The sequence below is a fragment of the Bidens hawaiensis genome, unplaced genomic scaffold (genome assembly GCF_021521415.1).
Source record: "Bidens hawaiensis isolate Kalapana, Puna unplaced genomic scaffold, B.hawaiensis_p1.1 tig00031364_1, whole genome shotgun sequence".
NCBI lineage: Eukaryota > Viridiplantae > Streptophyta > Magnoliopsida > Asterales > Asteraceae > Bidens > Bidens hawaiensis.
Genome location: NW_027495277.1, coordinates 118,677 through 142,396, shown reverse-complemented (window position 1 = coordinate 142,396; position 23,720 = coordinate 118,677). Strand labels below are relative to the sequence as shown.

The following is a 23,720-nucleotide window of genomic DNA, read 5'->3' as shown; positions in this document are numbered from 1 at the left end:
ATAAGAGCATTCTCATCCCATTCTCCATCATCATCATCATCTCTATAATTACATTACAAAACACTACAATTCTCTCTCATGTCCAATCAAATAATATTTTTTTTATACATTTATCATTACAGTTTTCTCTCTCATTTACTCACAACCAATCAACAAATATTAGAAAATAAATAAAGACAAACAAAGTTTCCTCAAATTTATAAAAAATCACTATCTTTTCTCTTTTCACCTTATAATTTACACTCATACGTGTAAATGCTCTAATGCTCTAACTAGCTTATCTAATAGGATTGTTGTGTCCACGTGTGAAACTTTTAATTTGGTCAATAAGATTAAAGTGTCCCCTGATCAAACACTCAAACGTGCAAGCAAAGCATCTCAAATCCCAAATTCATTCATTCAATCAATCATCAATCTCACCAAAACCCTAATTCAATCCAATTCAATACAATGGGTATCGGACTATCCATTTTAATCGGACTCAAATCCCTAACCCTCTTCACCATCTTCGCCTACCTTCGAACCCTCAACTTCACCATCGCCTCAATCCCATTCCTCTACGCCTCACTCGTCTCACTCCTCGTCTCACTCGCCTCACACCCATCCATCAACCTCCCAATGCTCTTATCCAAAAACCCAGACGGCTCTTTCCCAATCTGGTCATTAATCATGTTCAGCCCGTACCTATACTTCGTAAGACTCTTTTCAGCCATTCGGAGGTTGAAATCCAAAGAGGACCCGTACAGTGAGGTGGCTGATGGGTTGTTTGTGGGCGGGTGGCCTTCGTCGAATGAGAAGATGCCGCCCGGGAACCCGGCTGTGGTGGATTGTACTTGTGAGTTGCCTAGGGTGTTGAGAAATGGGAATGGGTATTTGTGTGTGCCCACGTGGGATACCCGGGCGCCGGACCCCGGTGCGATTGAAAGTGCGGTGAAGTGGGCGTGTAGGAAGCGGAGCCAGAATGTGCCCGTGTTTGTTCATTGTGCTTATGGTAATTGGTTTTAATTTTGTTATTGTTATTATTATTATTATTGTTGTTTAATGGGGTCTTTAGTCTAGGAGTTACCATAAACCGAACCATACCGACTTAGGGCTGTAAGGTTATGTGTAATGGGGCGAGAATTGAGGGCGATGGGGGCTACAAAAATGATGAACACCCCCCCCCCCCCCCCCCCCGGGCGATGATAGTGGCGATTGGGGGGGGGGTTGTTATTTGTCGCCGGCAAATGTTTGAAAAATATTATTATTATATTGTGTGTGGTATATATGTGTATATATATTGGGCTACAACACAACTACACCCCTTAAACAAAAACCCACCTTTTGATGACTGGGCGCCACATGGCACAAATCGTCCCATTTTGTAGCCCCTCCACTACACATAGCCTAAATGAACCGGACGTCCGTTTGGCAAGAAGTCCGTTTATGTTCGTCTGTTTAATAAACGAACCGGACATGAACAGGAAAATTTTGTTTGGTAAGCTTAACGGACGAATAGTGTTTGTTCAATAGTGTTTGTGAACGTCTGCTAGCATCTGGTAATGATTATACTTTTTGAAATTAATATATAATCATTTATGTTTGTTTTGTTTGTTCATTAGAGTCGTTTATGTATGTAGTATGTTTGTCCATTAATGTTCATTATTTGTTAGTGCTAATTTGATCATTAGCGTACATTAATGTCTGTGTGTTCGTTTGTTCATTAGTGTCCAGTAGGGCTCGTTAGTGTTCGTTCATCTGTTTACAATATTAACGAACGGACACAAACAGGCACGGACAAAGTCGATTCTTTAATGGATGGACACGGACACGACTTTTTGTTCGGTAGAGTGTTCGTGAACTGTCCATTTGTCTGACAAAAGCTTAATGGACGAACACGGACAAGGTCTATCCCGGTTTGGCTCGGTCTGTTTACAGCCTGATACCGTTAACCGAAATTACCCATAACCGGACAAAATTGATGGTTATGATTAAGTGGATATGATTAACTGACCATTTCGTTATGGTTACGGTTAATGTGTCTTCCTTAAGCGAATTTTTCCCAAAACCGAATCTTGTATGTTTATATTTATCCAAATTTTATACCTCTATTTCCAGCTTTGAACATTTAAATTTATGCTGCAAATGTCTATCACATAGTGTGGAACCCATAACCAAGCTTGGAACTGACATATTTCAGCTTCGAAACATTTTAATTGAGTTTGGAATACCTTGGTCGAACAAATTTCAACTAGAACAAAGGGGAAAAAATACATATAAAATACGTTGAACAATTAACCGAACTTAATTGTAAATTTGTAACCGACCATTCAAGTATGGTTATGGTTAAGCAGTCTTTACTGTTACTTGTTGATTTGTGAGATATATTGATATGTTTCACGAGTATCTTGATACAAGAACTTGTTCCTTAATCTAGTTGATCATAGAATCATAGTGGATGCTGTAGATATCTTATAACTGTTAATAATGGAGAAAGATGTAATTCTGCACCGAGATCTTGGTGAAAATGAATTAGTTGCAATTGTTTGACATACTAGAAACTAGGTGGTTGAAGATAAACTGGTTGCAGGTTTGTGGTAGGGATATAGTAGAGAGAGAAAGTAGTAAATTCTTCATTAGCTGTTAGTTTTTGTTAAAAGTACAAGAGGATAGATGCTATCTGTATATGGCCTAGACACATACAGGAGGCTAACACAAGTTAGTTGGAAAAGTCTAACTAACTCGAAAGTCAAAATGCTAACACAGACAGAAGGCGCTTGAAAAGCGAGTGCTTTTTTAATCATTGCGCATAGTATAAACATGCCTTTTTTAGCTGTTTTAGACTGGTTACAGGCCATTTTTAGATGTTTCAGACTTGTTCATTCTAGTTTTTTGCAATGTTTTAGCATTTAAAGTTTTAAACTATCAATTGACCAAATCAGACTGCGGATTACAAGAATAACTTACATTTTAGTGTTTAAAAGCTAACAAGTTAAAAAGTTCTATATTATCTATAACTACTACTTTAGCATTCTTTGTAATAACGAAAGCTTTTTGCGCCTTTGACTTGAAAGATAATTATCTATTTTCTTTGCTGCATAGAGAGGTTATGGTTTGTTATATCTTCAAGACATATGCTTGATTTTTAGTCTGCATGAAATTACCAAATCTTGTAGAAGTGAAATAGTGTCAGTGTGTCATGCTGATACATTATACATTTTATTATATTGTTTATGCAGGCCATGGAAGAAGTGTGGCGGTCACGTGTGCTTTATTGGTGGAATTGGGCGTGGTTGATGACTGGAAAAATGCCGAGAAGTTAATTAAAGATAAACGACCTTATATTCGAATGAATGCTCTTCACCGCAAGGCTTTAGAAGAATGGTCAAAGGACAGATTATCTCCTCCGAAAACAGGAGCCAACACGCGTTATTGAGTAGGTACGCGTTTAAGACAAAGTTATTGTAGTTGTAAAGATTGTTTATGGTTTGCATTAGCACTGTCAAATTTTTAGGGGGACTTATTCATTAGTATCATATATGAAACATTAAGAAGATGAATATTCAAACTTTGTTACGTTAATGTACATAATTTGACTCCTATCATATGGTTGACTGTTAAATAACATTAGAAGATTAAAATGATTCATTGGAAATATAGCATTAAAGAAGTCTAATTATATTGTTGATTATTAAGTACCTCTTGATATTGTTGGCTTCATGTAAACATATACGTGATGCTAAAACAAACAACAGATCGTAAAACCGAAGATCAAAAGCACCCAGGTGGAGAAACCAACCAATAACTCAGTACTAAATTCATGATACACCCAAAATCAAGAATACAAAGCAACCTTACCTGTAAATAGCGAAATTATACATCTTCAAGGTATTAATTCGATCAGTTAAGTTTATCGATTGAGATTGGAGAAGCGTATGACGAGGTCTTACTGGGGCTTATATTGAGTAGTTGATGAGGTTTTGCAGCTGCAAAAAGAATGAATGGATGTAGTTGTGTTAGTTAAAAAAAAATACACATGTGGACTCAAATATTATAATGGGTCTTGTCAAGTTGTTTCAGGCTAGACATAATAGCTCTTAGCGTAGTTAATGTGTCATATCGAGTTTTGTTTTAATGTATTAGGTTGTGTTGTGTTGTTCTGTTATGTTTAGGACACGCAAACTGGCCCACGCCATTTTAATGATATGTAATGTGCATATATGTCCTGTGTTGGTCCTAAATTCCTAATCAACCATCATTAACCTAATAGGCAAATATTGACCTTAGTTAACCAATATTTATCATAATATATTGACCATAATCATCATTCACCATTACTGACTCTACCTGAATATCATTGATCCTAATTAACAATCCTTAACTAATCTTCACTATGATTCACATATCATTATCATTATTGACCTGAACTAGCCATAATTGACTAGTATTGACTCTTTTCTTTTTGAACGACCAACAAAAATCATAACTGACTAGTCATATTATTAATAGAGTCAAGTAGCTAAACCCAAACAAAACTTACATCCACTAAGTATCAAATCAGAAAAAACCGACAAAAATAACACAAACCAGACATCCATAAGTTGAATTTTTTTTCATTTTGCGTTTTTTCGATATACTAAAACATTGTTAGAATCACCCCCATGGACCGCCTTTGCCTTCTTTTTGGATCCTCAAATGAATGTGTGAATTCCAAGAAGTCTCTAGTGCAAAATGCATATATATATATATATATATATATATATATATATATATATATATATAGATGGGATTTTGCCTGATAGCAACTATCATTGAACCTAATTGACCATCATTGACCGTATAAAGTATGTTTTTAGACATATTATGAGCTTTTTGTGTAATAGTTGATTTTTATCTTAGTTAAAAGTCTGTTTATCTCTTTGGTTTTTGTTTTATATATCTTTAAAACCAATGCTCAAAATATATTTGTGAACACGTTAATAATATTGAATTTTCTACAAACGCAGGCAAGGCGGCTCATATGGTTATAGAAAAAAAACCTATACCGAAACATAAATTAACCTCTGAAATCAAACTCCTGATAAAGTTACGTCATCTAAACTTAATAAAACTAGCATCCAGTATTTTACAAAATCTTTATATTGGTTGCTTCATAAAATCTTTGATTTGGATACTAATAAAAAATTATAACATGCAAAAATATGTATATGTTAGGAGAAAATAACAAAATAAAAACTGAAATGTCTCCCTCTTTTTTGTAATTTTTTTTGGATTTTCTGAGATCGGTCAGTAATCATCAACAGACTTTCTGACAACTAAAATATAATTTTTCTTTAGAATTTTGTGGTATCCGTCGGAAATCACCGATAATGACGGTTTTTTTTCATTATTTGGATATCGTTGAATCCTTCGGTAAAAAATGACATGTGAAAGTGTCGGTGTAAGTCAGTTTTCTGGTAGTCTGTAGATCCATTTATAAAGATCCCACTAGATCCGAAGATTCTTATTTATATAGGGCGAATACAAACATATGAAGATGCATATGATCTCTTGTACAACAAGGTTTTCAGGAAGATGGATTCAAAGGACACATAATATTACATATCTTACCACAAAACATAAATCATGACTATAGGATTCCTTTGACCCAACCACTTAATCTTAGACACATTAATTCATGACTATTTTCATTACTAGTACCATCAAGCTCATACATGAAGTTGGAAACCCAAACTGAAGCTTGAGCTTCTTTATAAAACTAACCCTGGGTTCTTTTCCAATCCTCGTCTTTAGTACGACGATGACTCCTAACATTACGAGCCAAGTCCAACTGTCGATCCTTGTACGTGATCAAAATCTTTTGCATCGCTCCAACCAGTCGTTTCACTTTTTTATCACCACTTGATGCTCGCTTGTTTTCCACCGTGTAATCATGCTCATTCTCCTCAACCTTGTACTTGTGAAGCTTCATGTATCTCATTTTATGCCACTAAATGTATGAAATGTGTATTGTGATGATTATAATGATGTTGGTTCATGAATTTATAATAAGGGGTTAAAGTAAAGGACACGTTGAGATGGTTGAAAATTTAGATGGAGTGGTTGTAACTATCAATACTTTAACAAGCTACGTTCCTACTCATGTGATCGATAAAGTAAAATCAATAACGCTTGTTTTTATTGACCGCGTGTGCGCACAATTTAGTGATCGGCTAGGGCATGTACCGAGAGTCGTATGTGCATATGGTTCGTGTCAAATGTTCTTAAAAAGGACAAGAATGATGCAAACAAATTTAGTGACTTTGGCACTTATAATAAGGGCAAATGATTGATAAATAAAGTAACTTGATGTGTATATGAAGCCATAAATTCGTAACTGTCTATATGTGCCTCCACTACTAGAAAACAAGTCATTTTCCCACAAAATTTTCCTACAAATTTCCGACGACAAGGAGTTCCAACAGATTTCAAACAAATTTCAAATAAAAAAAATGAGCTCAAATTTTGCTACAATATTGCAACAACTTAGTAACAATACGATTTTTGTTGGAAAATTGTTGCTAACTTTCCAACAAAATTCTAACAAAAATAAAACATATATCAGTTATATTATATTATTTTCGTTGAAAAACATTAATAATATAAAAGTTTGTATTACTTATAATATTATGGTTATCTGAAAAAAAGAGTATATTTAATATTTTGTAGGAAAACTGTTTTACCAAATTTTCAACAAAAAGTAAATGATTTCTTATTTTTTTAATTCTTGTATAAACCCCAAATGGAAATAAAAATAAAAACCCTAAATCGAGATCGGTCATTTAGAAACAGAGAACCAAGCGAATTCCCAAATATATCACCGTTCAGTGTTCATCGCGAAGCTCCGTCATCAGTCGGTGTTCGTCACGAAGCTCCAACAGATCTACGCATCGTCGTCAACGAAGTTCCGCATCACCGTTGTCAACCACAGACGACTGCTTTGACTCCCTGTGCACTCAATCTTCCGTAAAACCCTAGGTTTCATCATCTTCAAAATGTTAAATCACAATGCTTGCTTTAAATGTGCAGATTATACTCCAAATTGATTCTGCAGGTTCTAATCTAAATCGATTGAGCAGGTTATACACCAAATCGATCAACTATTTTCGTCACCTGACTCACACCATCATTCAAACTCTAAGCACAAAATTCGGTAAGTTCTGTTCATATCACTTCGTTTTAGATCTCATTATTGATAATATGTGAATTAACGTCATGAGTTCTTACTGTTACATTGCATATTGTGTTATGATCTGCTTGTGGTTCTACTTGTGAGTAATGTCAATCGATTTAGATTTCAACATATTCATCTATTGCTTTGTGAATGTGAATCTATGATAGATTTAATATGCAGAAATAGTTAAGTTTTGAATGACTTTTTTTCCCCTCTTATTTGTTCATAGTTTGCAGATTATATTATTGTATCTACACTAGAGGATGGATTCTCTAGGTGACTGTTTCTGATGGTTGCCTACCAATTGTTAAGATGAAATTCCTGAATGAAGGTAATATTGGTTCTTTATAGATTTATAAATATCATGTTAAATTATGTAATAGATAGTTAGTATTTAGTTTATATCTTCACATTATTGCTCGTATATCTAGTTTTGTTCTACCTTATGGATATTGCTCATTAATCCATGATTTTATTTTGGTTAAATGCCTGTAAGCTGTAAAATTGCTTAGATTAACTAGTTTACTGGTAAACGCTACGCTAATTTTGATAATATTTTTAGTTAGGTCTTGAAATAATTATTGACTTGTTCTGGTCAGGTATTCAATACAATCTGGGGCTTCTTGCACATGATAATGCCATAAGGGCACTAGCTATGAGACAATAAGAAAAGGAAAGATGGAGTTCATATCCCTTATTGGGACAGCAAACATACTCGGCTATTGCAGGTTTGTGTGAAACTTGTTAAACTATATTTGTGTGTCTTGTTGTTTTAGTTTATGATGTGAATTCTTCATGTATTAAGCATGCTTCAATTGGTGGAAATTTCTCACCCGCTACTCATGATTCAAATCAATGTAAGTGAAAGTTTTTTGAACCTTTTTTACATGGAAAATAGAGTAAATAGTGATCAGAAAATTGTTAAGTATAATGAGGTTGCTTTTGTTTTTTATACTACTGAGTGCCATTTGCTTTTAGCTTGTATCAGGCCTGTTGATTATAGTTTTTAGGAAACTCTTAATACTCTCAAGTGTGCTAATCGTGATCGCAACATTCAGAATAAAGATTCTTATGTTTATTTGACATCATTTTTCCTTCACTTAAATTGCCTTTCAACCTTGGGTTCAACATGCATAATTTGATTTTTTTTTATATATTTGATAGGTTAAAAAGATTTATTTTCTGCTGATACACACAAACTGTTGAAACAGTTAAGATTGTTGCAGGCAGAACTTGCTCATAGAAAGACATTTGAACTTGTTGAACTACGAGTATTCTGTAATGTTTTCTTAATATATATAATTTTTAAGATGATTTGCACACCAATCTTTTCTCTTTTCTTGTGAGGACAAAATGATATTGTGTCAAAAAAATTTGATATGGTGTGCAAATTAATTTGTGTGGTGTACAAATGGTCTTTTATTGTGAATTAGTAAGTATTATGATCAGGTGCATATGGTTTTGTGCTACTTTCTTGTAGGATCTTAAGAGAAATGGACTTGCTAGAGGCTACAAACTCAAAACTTCTTGAAAAGATTAATGGATATCACAAATAATGTGCTGCTATGGAGGCTGCCAACTCAGAATTTCTTTAAAAGATTCATGAATATCACAGCAAATCTGTCGTTGTGAGTCCTCGTGACACGGATTCTCGCTTATGTCTATATTAATGAGTTAATTTTTGTTTCAAATATAAGATTCATGTCATTTGACTAATATGATTGATAGACCAATATTTGATTTTCAGGAAGATATAAGATGTTCATAGCGTACAATGATCCTTGAGGCAATCATTGAATATGTTACAAGTAAGTTCCCGGTGGCAGTCTATACTATTCGTGGTTTTTATATATGTATTATGTATTAATTATATACTTTGTGGCAATTTTTAGGTCCAGGATGTTAAAATCCAATTGGAAATAGAGCGGACAAGAGTTGGAAAACCAATTGCAACGATCGGGATGCGATCGGATCGCTCATGAAGAAAGAGAGCAACGTGAGCGGGTCGTGCATGAAGAAAGGGAGCAACACATGCAAATAAAATTAGAAGACGCTGTGAGAAAATTAAATATATAGTCCCGGTACTTAATCGTAGTTTATGCTATCATATTTGTGGCATGTTATTGTAGTGTGTTTATTTTGTTAAACCGGATTATATTGGATTTTTTTCTACATATTTCATATTTTTATGAATATTTTCTGCATAGTTCAGATTTATTTTTTTAATTTTCCTGCATATTTTAGATTTTTTGAATTTTTTTTATTTAAAAATTTTTTGTTGGAACTTTGTTGCAAATTATAACATATAATTTGTTGGAACTTTGTTAGAAGTTTTTGTAAGAAAGTTGTTAGAAGTTTGCAACAGAAGATTTTTGTAGGAATTTTGTAAGAAAAGTTGTTGGAAAACTGTTGCAAACAAGTTTCAAGCATGTGTTTTTCCTACATAAGTTTTTTGTTGGAAAATTGTTAGAAAGTGGGTTTTCCAACAAATTTCCTAGAAAATCGGTTGTAGAAAAATGTCTCATTTTCTAGTAGTGCTCCTAGGTCTCAAAGTTTCGTTTTTAGTAGGATTGGCTTTATTATTCAAAAGGGGGTTGTGGCGCAGCTTGTTGCCTGTTTGCCTGCCACTTTATTGTAATCGCTTTTGTAGTCTAAATCCATATTAATATAAAAAAAAACTATGAAAAATGTTGTTAAAAATGATAGTATTATAAAATAACGTACTATTTATTTATTTATTTATTTATCTATTATCACCCAATTTTTATAATAAACGTGGGCATTCACACTTTGACTCATGTAATCACACGTAGCGTGACATGTTGTCGGATCTAAGAAATTTGTTTTCCTAGAGACCAAGTCTATCGTGTCCCACCAGCGTTCAATATTTGCCGAAACTGTTGATAGTTCTGGATTGTGTGTGTCGGTGAATATAGAATGACCTAAGTTGACAAGTTAGTCAAGTTTTCTAATTGTAATAACTAATAAGGTTTATATAGTAATATCTCGGTCACCAAATTCGTGTTAGATCTATAAATAGATGCATTGGGTAGAGGCTTTTTATGAGTTATCAATACAAGATTAAAGTAAAATGTTTATGAATTGTTAACCACAAGTGTTCCAAAGTTGTTGCACCTGCTTAACAATTACAAGTTGTAATTATGATTATAATTAAATAAATTAATACTTTGACTATTAGTAAGCAATTTAATTGCATATAAAATCATTCATTGAAGTTAATCTCCTACCGTACAACAATTTTACAAGTGCGTGAAATCTGTTTTAAGTGAATCGTGTCATGAAGCCTTAGTCAACTCTTACATTTTAGTTAGTTCGACTGTTGTAATGAATAAATATTGGCTTGAACGTTTTTATATATCTTTGATATGTAAACTAATTTCCGTCCTTATTCCTTGATTGATTTTGTCCTTATGAATTTAGGAAATAGTCGTTGAGGTATAAATATCAACAATTTTTTTCATAGTAGGTTTACTATTTGTTTAAACCGCTATAAACGAATTCAAATAAAATAAATTGATTCTATTCTTAATAAAAGTTTAAGCAACTAGTAAATCACTTAGAAGGATAAACATTAAAAAAATTATGAATAAAGTTAAGAAAGATAGAATTTCTTAAAAGTAATGATATTAAGGTGTTGGATAAGGTTTTTTCTTTTTAAATGGTGAAATCTCATGGATGATAAATAAAAAACCGTTAGAAAAAAATGACAATGTAAAAGTATCAAATAATAAATTAATAAAACAAAAATGTTTTAAAAAAAAGCTACCTCTTTATAATAAAAACTAGTTTGATCCTCCCGTGTTACGGGGGTTTATTTAAGTTTTTGTTTTTAATCGTTTTGCTATTCTATGATGATTTATTTTATTTTTTAACGTAATTTTGTTTTAATTTAATACATATATATTAGTTTGTTATTATATTTTTTAGCGTTTAGGTTTTTCAATTAAGATGTGTAGGTTTTTTAGATTTTTAACGAACAAACATAAACGAACACGGGCATGTTGATTTTTTTAAATGAACAAAAATGAACACATATATTTGTCTGATGAAAAAGAGGACGTTGATGTAGTTGACGGTGGTGGGTAGTGTTGGTGCATTTTGTGACCGTCGCTATGCAATTCTGATCAGCGGAAACGATGTACGAAGTTAGGACAACTTCGCCATAGGCGAAGTTAGAACAACTTCGCCTACTGGCCCAAGCCCAAGCCCGCGAAGTTTATATATATGTATATGTGTGTCTTGTTTAGGTGGTGAGCATCCAGATAGTTAGAGTGTTTTGTGATCAGTTTATTTGTCTAGAGAGAAACCGAGAGGGAGAGTCGTGTGGGACGGCCCGAGGTAGAGCTCACCTCGGGTCGACCGTCATTTGTTTTCGTGTTTGGTATGTAATGTGTTTCGGTTATTATATAAAAGATCTGCAGATGTGTTTATCCCATTCGTGTGTTTGTTCGTGTGTTTGTATGTGTGTAATCGTGTTCTTCGTCTTCTACACCATAAACGAGTCTAGGAGGATTCCGCACTCCTAGACCTCGTGCGGATCTCGTATCGATCGGCGACGCCCCGGGGGGACTTACAGGTAGTATCGGAAGTTAACCGGCGATAAAGATGACAGTCCAGCAACGGAGAACATGTAAAAGAGAGAAATTAAATTAGGGTTTGATGATGAAAGTGTTTACCAATAAATGCGATCTTATAATCCATTTGAGGGCTATTAGGGTTTGGTAAGACTCATAACCAGAGGAAATTATTCTTTAATTATTAAGGAATTATTTCACTAATAAATGAGATGTTATAACTCGTTTAAGTGTTATCCGGGTTTGTTGAGACCCATGACCCGTGAAAATCATTGTTTGATTATGAAAGAGTTTTACAGATAATTGAGATGTTATAAACCATTTTATGACTATCCGGGTTTGGTGAGACCCATACCCATGAATTCAGGTCAAATGCATGAGAAACCTTCATTTAGAAATCAAGCAATCTGGTGGCTCTAGAGAATGGGGGGAATAACCTGAGAACGACACGTAGGATTTCATGGTAGATAATTATATAGATAGTTAGATAGATTAGATGGCATATATCATAATTGATTAAAAGTTACATTTTTAAAAGTTTTACTTAATAAAATAAACCATCAAATAAAACACAAACACGTTATAGTTCAGGCATCCTTTTTGAATAATATATGCAAGTAATAAAGTTGAAAACAAAAGTTTTAAAAGGTGAACAAACGAAAATATTATTGTCAGTTTCTTAAAATAAGTTATAATAAAAAAATAATTATTATATTATAACAATAATAATATTGAACGTGATGTTATGTCTAAATATATGTACAAACAACAAAATCATATCATGGAGAGGTTGAACCACTAAATATAGACAACAAAATTCTATTAAACCATCATCATATGGATGATGGAAATAGCGACTTAAATTGAACAAAAATATTAAACCAGTGACCCATGTGATAGCTTGATTTATTTTTTAAAGCCCATGAAATATTTATAAAAATTATTGAACTGTTGAAAATCATTTTGTAGTTATGCCATACTCAATGAGTGACATTTTGATACCATCGAGACTATCTTGTCAAATAGAATCCAATGGCATCAATCACGAAACGGTAGTCTGTCATAGATTATATAATTTTGTACACCAAAAATGCAACACGAAAATAATATGAAATCATAAGTTTTATGTTTATCTCTTGAACCATCAACTTTAGAATGAACATGTAAACACGTTTAGCTAAATGAATTGAGTTCAGACCAGCTTTTTATTTACCCGTTCATTTTATAAACAAATTTAAAAAAATAATTTATGACATAACATAAATTGGTTGAGTATTATATGTTAGTTGTTTAAACATATCTATTTTATAGATATTTGGTTCTCTGTTTAACTTTGTGATTTAGAGGTTGAATGAATGAAGAATCCATTGAGAAAACCGTATAAGTTATCGGGTGAATAAGAAGACATATTACTAATAAAGAGGATTTCATCTGTTTTCATGTTTGCTACTGAAGATGTAGTCTGAAGCTCTGCAAGCTGAAAATATAAGACTGTTTTTATAAGTTGATACAGTCTGCATAAACTGAAAATATGTAACTATCAAACTTATCTCACTGGAAAGAAGTCATTTAACATTCAAGTTAAATAAAAAAAATAATAATAAAACCAAGTTTAAAAACACAAAACATAGTGAAATAAACTCAAAGTACATTGTTTTGCATTAATTCTTGTGCTATCTTATCTCGAAGTTGACTCATGAATTCATGGTCCGCTGCACTTCCATGTCGAGCTACTTCTTCACCACCATCTTGTGCAAGTTCATCTCTATCTTGAAGGTGTACATTTGGGTGATCATATTCATCAAGAAGGTCATCACTTAAAGCCCTCTTTTCGTATAAAATTGTGAAGCGCAAAACATGCAATCGTAACATTTCGTTGTGTAAGCAATGAGAAGGAGGACATTTTCTTTAATATTGGAAAACATGCCTTTAATACCCCATAAGAATGTTCAATAACATTTCTAAGTTTTGCATGTGCGTGGTTGAATTTTTCTTTGTCGGTCAATGCACGATTTCGGCGAAAATCTCCAAGCCAATACCTCATATTTCGATATGGTGCCATAAATCCATGAGTGTGTGCATACGCAACATCACATAGATAATATTTATCTAAAATAGACAATACAGGCATCATCTTAAAACTATATATGTAATATAAATAATAAAGTTGAGATCATAAGTATATACCCGGAGAAGGAAGTGGAAATGGTGCATTAGCATTTATTAAAGATTCAGACAATATTCTAGAATCATGTGCTACTCTATACAAAGTCACATATGGCCAAAACATTTTGATAACACTCGTCTTTTCCTCTTCCTCTGTACAAATGTTGTTTATGAACATGGAAGATAGCATGTATCAAAGTTCCATCAAGTGCACCAATCGCTCCATATATAGAACTTAATTGTTAATAACATACATGGAAAGAAATCACAATAGAACTTGTATAATGTACCTTAAACACTCATCGTAATCTCTTATTACGCCCCAAAATATTTGGATTAGGATTAAAAGATGTTGGTACTATAATCTCTTTAGCAAATTCCATCATTGTTGCCAATACTTCATGAAAATACTTATGAATTGTCTGTTTCGAGTGTTGAAATTTACGCTTAATAACTGAAAAACGTTGATTGTGACCAAGCATCATAAAAAACATAGCCATTTTTTCTTCAAGGGAGATGTGTTTGTTATCTTTTAACCAACCTTTTACTCTAAAATGTGTGCAAAGTCGAACAAATGAATCACATGACATACGTAGGAGTTCAATGCATTGTGTATCATTTCCTTGCAACAACTCTAAAGTAAAATGGTGTCCGCACATAACCGAAGTGTTATCTCTTTTTCTTTTGGGATTTCTCGGCCAAAAGTATCGAAGATATAAGAACATCACAATAAGGAGCAATAACTTTTGATTATAATCCATGACAAATCTGTCAAAAACAAACAAAATAACTGTCAAAAAACTGCACAAGAATAGCTTCTATTTGTCAAAAATTGCAGCAAAACAGCTTCGTTTGTTATCAAAAAAACTATAAAAAAACAGCAACAAAACAGCCTCAATTTGTGTCTAAAAATCTGCACAAAACTGCTTCAATTTGCTGTCAAAACTGCCAAAAACAGCAGCTAAACAGCTTAAATTTGTGTTAAAAAATCTGCACATAACAGCTTCAATTTGTTGTCAAAAAAATTGCTAAAACAGCAGCTAAACAACTTCTATTTGTGTCAAAAAAATCTGCGCATAACTACTTCAATTTGCTGTCAAAAACTGCTAAAAAATACAGCAAAACAACTTCAATTTATGTCAAAAAAACTGCATAATATTGTTGTCCAAAAACTACCAATACAATACAATACACATAACAGTGTTAAATTACATAATTGTTTAAAAGACAAAGCAAATTACGGTTCATATAATACGAATACGAATCACATAACATGAATCACACCAAAAAAACAAATACCGATATCCCTCCCTACTTGAACATCCCCAATGTCATACCGGTCATCTTAATCCACCCTTTTAACACCTCAGGATCCGATGGCAATGTCAACCATGCTTGTCTCATTTGTATAGACTGACCAAAAATGTTAAATGCTGCCAAAAACAAGGGATCTCTAGGATCTAACCCAACTAATTTCAACTTCTCATAGCATTCATCAGTTGATGGTCCTTCCATGCTTTTCACCGTATGCTTGAGCGCGTGTTGCATATCTTCAGCCAAATCATCTAGAGTAATGGTAGTCTTAGATGTTTTAGCCTTTTTTTGGGCCTAGCTTCATTATCATTAGATGTATGAGCCTTATTATTGGTAGGAACTTCATCACCATTTTGAAAACTTTGTTCATGAGAGTTTCCATCATCATCATCTAGATTACGAAAGCTACCATCTTGTATCTGAAGTGCTTGGACATGTAGGGATGATGAAACGCCAGATGTTTGAGTAGATGTCCATTGATTACCACCTGTAGCACTAAGCCCTTCAAACACAGCTATGTGAAGGTCAAGATGAGGCAATGACCGTGTTTTTAATGACATTGCCCTCGGGTGACCCTACACCAGATATGAACTATAATTAATACATTTCATTTTAACGTATGACATAATACTGAAAAACTAAATAAATACACACCTTGTTAAAATCTTCCCATTCCTGAGGCGTTAAAGTGAACATATTTGTTTCTGGGTTGTATAGATTTCCAGTCTTGTTTCTTAAATAACACCATCCTACATATTTTGGTTTCATAGTATCAAAAGCATTTCTAATTTGCTTTTGAGTCAAATCCATGTGAAATTGTTCCTTGAGTTTCTTCCCTACTATAACCCAAGATTCCATGCGCAAGCTTTGTCCATTTCTACCTATCCTCCCTATTTCTTCAAGACATGTTTCTAATAAGCATTTAATAGCCTCATCCGTCCATTGTTGTCGACCATCATTAGTTTCCATCTAGAATTAAATCACACATAACATACAAGACAAACAAGAATCACATAATATATTTAACATGATCAATAACATCTACTTTGTGTTCAACATTCAAGAACCTTATGTTCAACAAATCCAACATTAATGTAATCATCTTCTATGAAATAAATACACCAATGAAAATATAAACATTCAAGATGAAAATTAACATCAACTTTTACACCAATATTTTATATGTATCAAGAAGCAAAATTAGGTCTAACAAATTAGGGCTCACAAACAAGAAACAAAAAAGAAGCTACATCAAGAAGCAAAAAAGAAGTACTTAGTCAGAGGAGAAGAGGGAGGTCGTCGGATGGTGAGGAGGACCTAAGAACTGGCCGGAAAACTGGTCGGACGAGGTTGGTCTGGGCAAAAAGGGGTTGCAGGAGTAGAGGATGACGACGTGGGGGAAGGAGTGGTGGGGGAGATGGGTGAAAAGGAAGGGCTGAGTGGTGGGAGGAGTGGATGAGAGGGTGGCTGCAAGGGGAGAAGAGTGGGTTTTTTTGTGAAAATGTTTTAAGTCAGCGTTACATTGCTTTTCTTTTACGTCCTGTTCTTGAGTTTTTTAAAGGATGGAAAGGAAAAGAAAACTAAAGATAGTTAAAAAAAATGGATGTTCTTGAGTTTTTTTAGGATGGAAAAGAAGGAGCAGGAGGAGTTAGGATAGATTAAATTGATGTTTTTTTCTAATAAATTATCCGCTAAAAATGGGCTGATTACTAAGGATAAAAAACCAAGTTACAATATTACCTACTAGTCTCTTCATCTTCTTCATCCAACTAAGGATAAAATTGTAAAAGTGTTATTTTCCTTTTCTTTCCATCCAACTTAAGAACATATTTATCCTTTCATTTCCTCTAATTTCCTTCAAACTCAAGAACACACCTAATTAAAAAAAATTTCAATCCCTTCCCTTCCCTTGGTTAAAAAACTCAAGAACAAGACGTTAAGATGGAAGAAGCTAATTTCAGATCTGATTTAAGAAAAAAAACAAACAGTCTTCAAGGGTAATGTCTGCGCGCTAACAAGACGTTAAGATGGAAGAAGCTAATTTCAGATCTGATTTAAGAAAAAAAACAAACAGTCTTCAAGGGTAATGTCTGCGCGCTTGCAGACATTAGCTCCCTTGAAGACGTTTGAAGAAAAACAAACAATGAATAGAACCTAGGATGAAATTCTAAGATTTTTAGAATGCATCATGGATTCATGGTATATATGAAAAGTAAAAAAAAAGTATAAATATACAAAGGTTAATACATATATGAGCCTATCATTCATGGCTCTTGCATAAGGTAGATATGAAGTACCAAAGAATATGTTTGATGTACTATTATCATGAAATAGAGGAAGATTGTGTGTAACATTCTAAGGAAATTATACATCATGTGTGAACAAGAGATATCTCGCCTTTATATCCTCCCGTATGAATTTACTTTCACATATGTGAATAAAGTGTACACACTACTTAGCTAGAGTATATGATGAAATGTCAAATCTAAACCTTTGGTTCTCAACCTCACACCTAATAAAATCAATTCCTCTCATTAAAGTACGTCTGAAACAGGAAGGTTTGTCATACAATTTCGATGATTATAGAAATAAATAGTTTATCAAACTAACTATTAGTTCACATTGTATGCATTATCTTAACATGCATACAATATGTGTTTCTAGTAATTGTTAAAAAGACATATCTTACAAATCCCCGTTTCAAAACAAGTTTTCTTTCAACAATGTTGTAACATCCCGAAATTTCTAAAGTAATATTTAATATATTATTTTGTCGAGTGAAATAAGCGAGTTAGTGGAACGATAATAATAATAGCAAAATATGAAGACTTAGTAGGATAATTAGATGGGATTAGATATGGACCAAAAAGGAAATATGGGCATTCGGTCCATGGGCTTAAGGGAGTATAAATACCCCCTTAAACCCCAATCCTTTCCATTCCATCCATTTATCCATCCTAATCTCTACACACTCCAAAACACACAACCCGAACCAAGATCCAAAGGCGAGGACCCGAGCTTGTTGGTGCTAGATCGTCGTGACGAACCAAAGCAACATCAAAGACCAGCTCGTGTTCATAGTTCGACTCGTTTACGGTACGTTTATATCGATAACTTGTTCGTTTAGGTTTGGATTAGTATAGAAATGATAGATCGGTGTTTGTATGGTAAAAACGAATCCTACAAAGCTAAACTTACTGAAAATGGTTAAGATTTGATGGGTTAATCGATTGATAAAAGAACCCGTAACCTATATGCATAAATCGCACCCCTTAAACATCGATGTTAGGCCGATTTGATGGTTGGGGTTTGTAGGCGCTGGTCAGACGATTCCGTGGATACCTAAATCGAGTTGTTTGGTTAAGAAACGAAGATGATTAAGGACGAATAGTAGCTGCAGCCGACAACTTCGCCTGCAAGCTAAGTTCGCCTGATGAACTTCGCCTGCAAGCTAAGTTCACCTGATGACAACTTCGCCTAAAGCTAAGTTCGCCTAAAGTTTAACTTCACCTAAAGCTAAGTTCGCCTAAGGTTTAACTTCGCCTAAAGCTAAGTTCGCCTAAGGTTTAACTTCGCCTAAAGTCAAGTTCGCTTAGAAAATAAATTAAAACGATAAGTAAAAGTAATCTAATACTAGGCCACCAGATTAAATCAGGCGAATATTGACACGTGTAACTTATACAGTCAGCCGTGCACAACTGAAGAAAGGGATAACGATTAACGGTGAACGTAACCGTGTTCAGGTGAGTTTCTAGCCCCATTCCTTGTTATGTTTTCGGGGCTGTGTGCATACTCGATATGTTTGTTAATACGCTTATCCTAAGAGATAAGTGTATGCCTTATGTGAATAATGTGATATGTATGAATGATGGCTTGACGGTACGTGAATGATCTTCGGATATTGCACGTACTGTCAGGTTGTAACGCTAAGTATAAGGTAAGTATGATATGTATGCTTATGTGTATGAATGTGATAAAGTTAATAAAAGAAGGAAAAGATGGTTGTATGGTTACGAAGAGGGTACCGGGCCCTAATAATACTCGAGGTATGATGTATGGTTGTATGGTAACGAAGAGGGAATCGAACCCTACTAATATTCGAGAACTAGGGAACCGAACCCTACTAATATTCGAGGAAAGAGGGTACCGAGCCCTAATAATACTCGAGGTATGATGTATGGTTGTATGGTAACGAAGAGGGACCAGACCCTTATAATATCTGTGATGTTAGGGACCAGACCCTTATAATATCTGTGATGTTAGGGACCAGACCCTTATAATATCTGTGATGTTAGGGACCAGACCCTTATAATATCTGTGAGGTTATAGGGCGAAAGGCTCTTTAAAACGTATGATTATGTATGTAAAGAAAGTATGAAGGTAAGAATGAAAGTATATGCAATTATGTGTGTATGAAAGAAAGTTAAGAGGTTAAGTATGAAATGTAAGAAGGTATTGTATGATTATGTGATTAACTAGAACTCACTCAGCGTAGCTGACTTTTAGTATGCACGCAGGTGAGTAGGATAAGGCAGCTCGTTTGAGGAGACACGTGGCACCGAATAAGAGGCTGGCATCGGAAGACTCAAGACGTTTAAGTTTAATGTTTCGTTAATTTTGAAAGACAAAATGATGTTTTAAGACAAGACGTGTTTTGTTATGAAATGTTTTATGAAAGTTTTTATATTCCGCGAAAGTTTTAATGAACTCTGATTTGTAAGAACTGTGTTTATGAGTAAATCCGACTCTAAAGTAAGGCTACCGGGTTCGGGGCCTTACAAATGTTATGCACTTTTAAAAACTTTAATTGTATTTCATCTTCTTTCTACAATTGTATAACTTAGATTATGTAGAATTTCAATCAAGGGTCAAGTTATTCTACAAAAGAGAACAAAATTGAGAAGTATGAGAAAAATTTGTTGCCACACAAAAAAACCCCTTAAAAAATTGAAAAAAATAATAAAAAAAATCATAACTCAAAATTTAATAAAAAAAAGGAAAAAAGTAAAAACACAAAACTGTTTCCACCGTCTTTCTCGTTCCAAAAAAAACAATGATGAGTGAAAAAAGGTGTCGTGTTTTTTTATTTATCATTGTGTTTTGGGTTTGTTTCGTTATTGATTGTCTCTTTTTCCCTTGACATCGTGTCATTTTTTTTATATTGTGTTATATTACCCAATATTGTGATATATTTTGTTCGACATTTTGTTATATTTTGTGATCTATTGTGTCTTTTGTTCGTTTTCGTCATTGTTTTTTTGATCTCGGCATTATGTATTTTCGTCATTTTTTTTATTTTTTTGAATGGGAATGATGGCGGAAACATTTTATTTTTTTAATTTTTTTATTTATATTTTGATTTATAATTTTTTTATTATTTTTTTGAATTTATTTTTAAGGAGTTTTTTTGTATGGTCACAAATACTTCTTGTGTGGCATTCGTCAAATTCGGATTTCGATTTTTCTTTCGCGTTTTATTTTAATAAATTATACTTCGTATTTGTGGTTAAGCTTGTAAATCTGAACAAGAAATTTATCAAATCATTGATAATATAACCCTAGCGTGTGCGAGGTTTGTCAAAATACCGTTAGTTTTAATTTATAAGTTTGGTTAAACAAACTTTAGGGACTAAAGTAGATTTTCCTTAAAGCTATACAAGGTTTAAATTATTTATAACTAAATATCAAACTTGAGGGGCCAAAGGGTAACATTATAAACCACCTATATAATCAAACAAACCCTAACCCTATCTCATTCATGCTCCAGCCGCCACCCCTACCAGCCGTTTTCCAGCGGACCCTTTTTCCGGCGAGACTCCGGCGACTCCAATTCGGCCACCCAGTCCCCCGTAACCCGACACCACCACTTCCCTCTCCTTTCCTCCGCTCGGTGTCTCAGGCAGCCGGAGCTGCGGCCCCATAACCCCCCTCACGTTTTTCCGGCCACCTTCCTTTCCCTCACATTTTTTCGGCAGCCCCACAACACCCTTCCCCCCTCGGTTTTCATTTTTCCGGCGACCAGAATTCCGGCCGCCGTGGCCTCACCGCCGTAACTCTCTCCCTCAGCTCTCCCTCTCTATCTCTCTCTGTCTCTCTCTCTCTCTTCGTATCTCTCCGGTTCGTCTTTCTGGCACGTCTCCGGTAGCCTTTCTCCGACGACCCCGTGAATGACTAATAGATAAAAAAATTAACAATTGTGAGTTTAATTAACAAATCGTTATCTTGGTTCGGTTGGTTCGCACGTTAGTTGTTGAACTTGAGGTCACGGGTTCGATTTCCTCCGTGACCAACTTTGGTTTGTTTTTGTTAACAAGTTATTCAAATTAGTATTACCATTTTTATTAACATTATATTTATTATCTAGATTTTATTATTATTATTATTATTAGTATTATTATTATTGTTAATGTTATTGTTATTATAACTATTATTATAAATATTAAAGTTGTTAATATTATTATTAAAGATCATATTATTATTATTTATTAAAATTATATTTCTATCATTTATTTATTAACAATAATATTATTATGTTTATTTGTGAATTCATTTAGAAATAGAACCAACATCGAGTATGGTATCCTTATTACTATCAATATTATTTATTATTATTATTATCATTTTTATCAACAACATTATAATTAATACCAAGGTTTCTATTCTACAACTATTAATATTAGTATTATTAATAATAATTATTGTTATAATTATTATACTATATTGGTATTATTAAAAATAATTATTGTTATTATTATTAACATCATTATCTTATATATATATATATATATATATATATAACACCTATTCTTTAAAGCCATTATTATCATTACTATCTTTATCATTAATAACATCATTATAAGCTTTATTATCTATTCATATTTATAAAACCGAACTCTTGATTTAAGCCCATCTGTTTCTATTTAATATTGGTTTAGTTATTTAAAGCCCAAATAAAATAATATTATTTTATTTTTAAATTGCCAATTAAGTACGAGTCCCTAATCATTAACAAATTAACCGGTGGACCGACCGAATGTCATCGTTCAATGTTTCCAATATAGTTTCATTATGGTTTCAAGTTCATTAATATATATTAGATTATTTATTTTAGCTAAGGTGTTTATCGTTTCAAGTCGGATCTGTTCGTTTACCGTTCGAGCTTCATTTATTTATCTATTTATTTCTTGGTTCATCAATCGATGTGAGTACTTTCATACCCCGTTTTCCATCTTTCGTTTTGGGGTGACATTTCATACTTATCAAACTAAATGCTTTATTTACTTGAATCTTAAACCCACAAACGTGATTGTATACCTTACTTGAATAATTTCTCGATTTGGTGTTCTATGCTTATTTGTCTATGTGTTTATCTCTTTTGGATGGTGGAACTATAAATCGTAGACCATTTGGCAAACCCTCATGGAAAGGTGTCGTTAACGTAATGCAACTAATGATAACTATAAAATCCTAGACTACTTGGCAACCCCTTGTAGCTAGGTGGTGCCAATGTGTTTAGCAATTGTCAATAAAATCCTAGACTATTTGGCATCCCCTTATAGCTAGGTGTCGCTAACTTGTTTAGCGATAACTATTTTATCCAAGTTGTTGCTTTTACTTATTGTTTTGTATACAAGTTTTGTGGCTTTTTATTACTATATACTTATATGCTCAAACTTATGAATTGCTCACCAACCTTTGTGTTAATAAACTTTATTTTATGAAATGTTACAAGTTTGACTTTTGTTGACTCGAGGACTTGACGAAAACGTTACCAAGACTATTAGGATATTAGTAGAACGAACAATATAGTTGCTACTTGTATTCAACTTGTTTGTGTGGACGAGATGTGTTGTTTATTGATTTGTTGAAATAAAATGAGTTAAATAAATATTGTCATTTTAAATAGTGTCTTGTGTATTTGTCCAATCACGTTGCACCCCGGCATGTTCCGCCGCCTTTGGTCGGGATGTGACAGATAGGTATCAGAGCCACAAGATTATAGGATAGGTGGTTAGACGTCACGACCTAGTATAGTCTTAACTTTAGGGTCCTTATACATGTTGCCTATACGTGTTTACCCCACTTGATTGTTCAATACACTTGTTTATTTATATACTTATTTATTTTATCAAATCATAAATATACACGTACACACTTTCATAGTATTCCAAGGTATCCTTACCTTAAAACGCAAAAACATTAGTTTTTATTGTGTTTTATGGATCACGAGCATAACTTGGATCCCGTTGTTTCAAATCTCCTTAAAGATTGTCTCATATGAGATGACCACTTTAAGTAGTCGAATGCGAGCGTTCCGCTCGCCATCCTAACTTCGGTGTTGAAACAATAGAACCACGGTGGTGCGTGGATTAGAGTTTCGACATGACGTTGTATTCCGATTTATTATATTTGATGCAATCGTTATTTGAGTCGAAAACATGAAAAAGATGCGG

General features: G+C 33.6%; 1 protein-coding gene across 1 annotated transcript; it reads left to right on the top strand.

Moving 5' to 3' along the window:
• Window positions 1-392: 392 nt before the first annotated feature.
• LOC143581991 (uncharacterized) lies at window positions 393-3,468 on the top strand. The gene is made up of 2 exons (XM_077064659.1): window positions 393-991; window positions 3,219-3,468. The coding sequence occupies exons 1-2, from the start codon at window positions 451-453 to the stop codon at window positions 3,413-3,415; spliced, it is 738 nt and encodes a 245-aa protein (XP_076920774.1). The 5' UTR covers window positions 393-450; the 3' UTR covers window positions 3,416-3,468.
• Window positions 3,469-23,720: the final 20,252 nt, after the last annotated feature.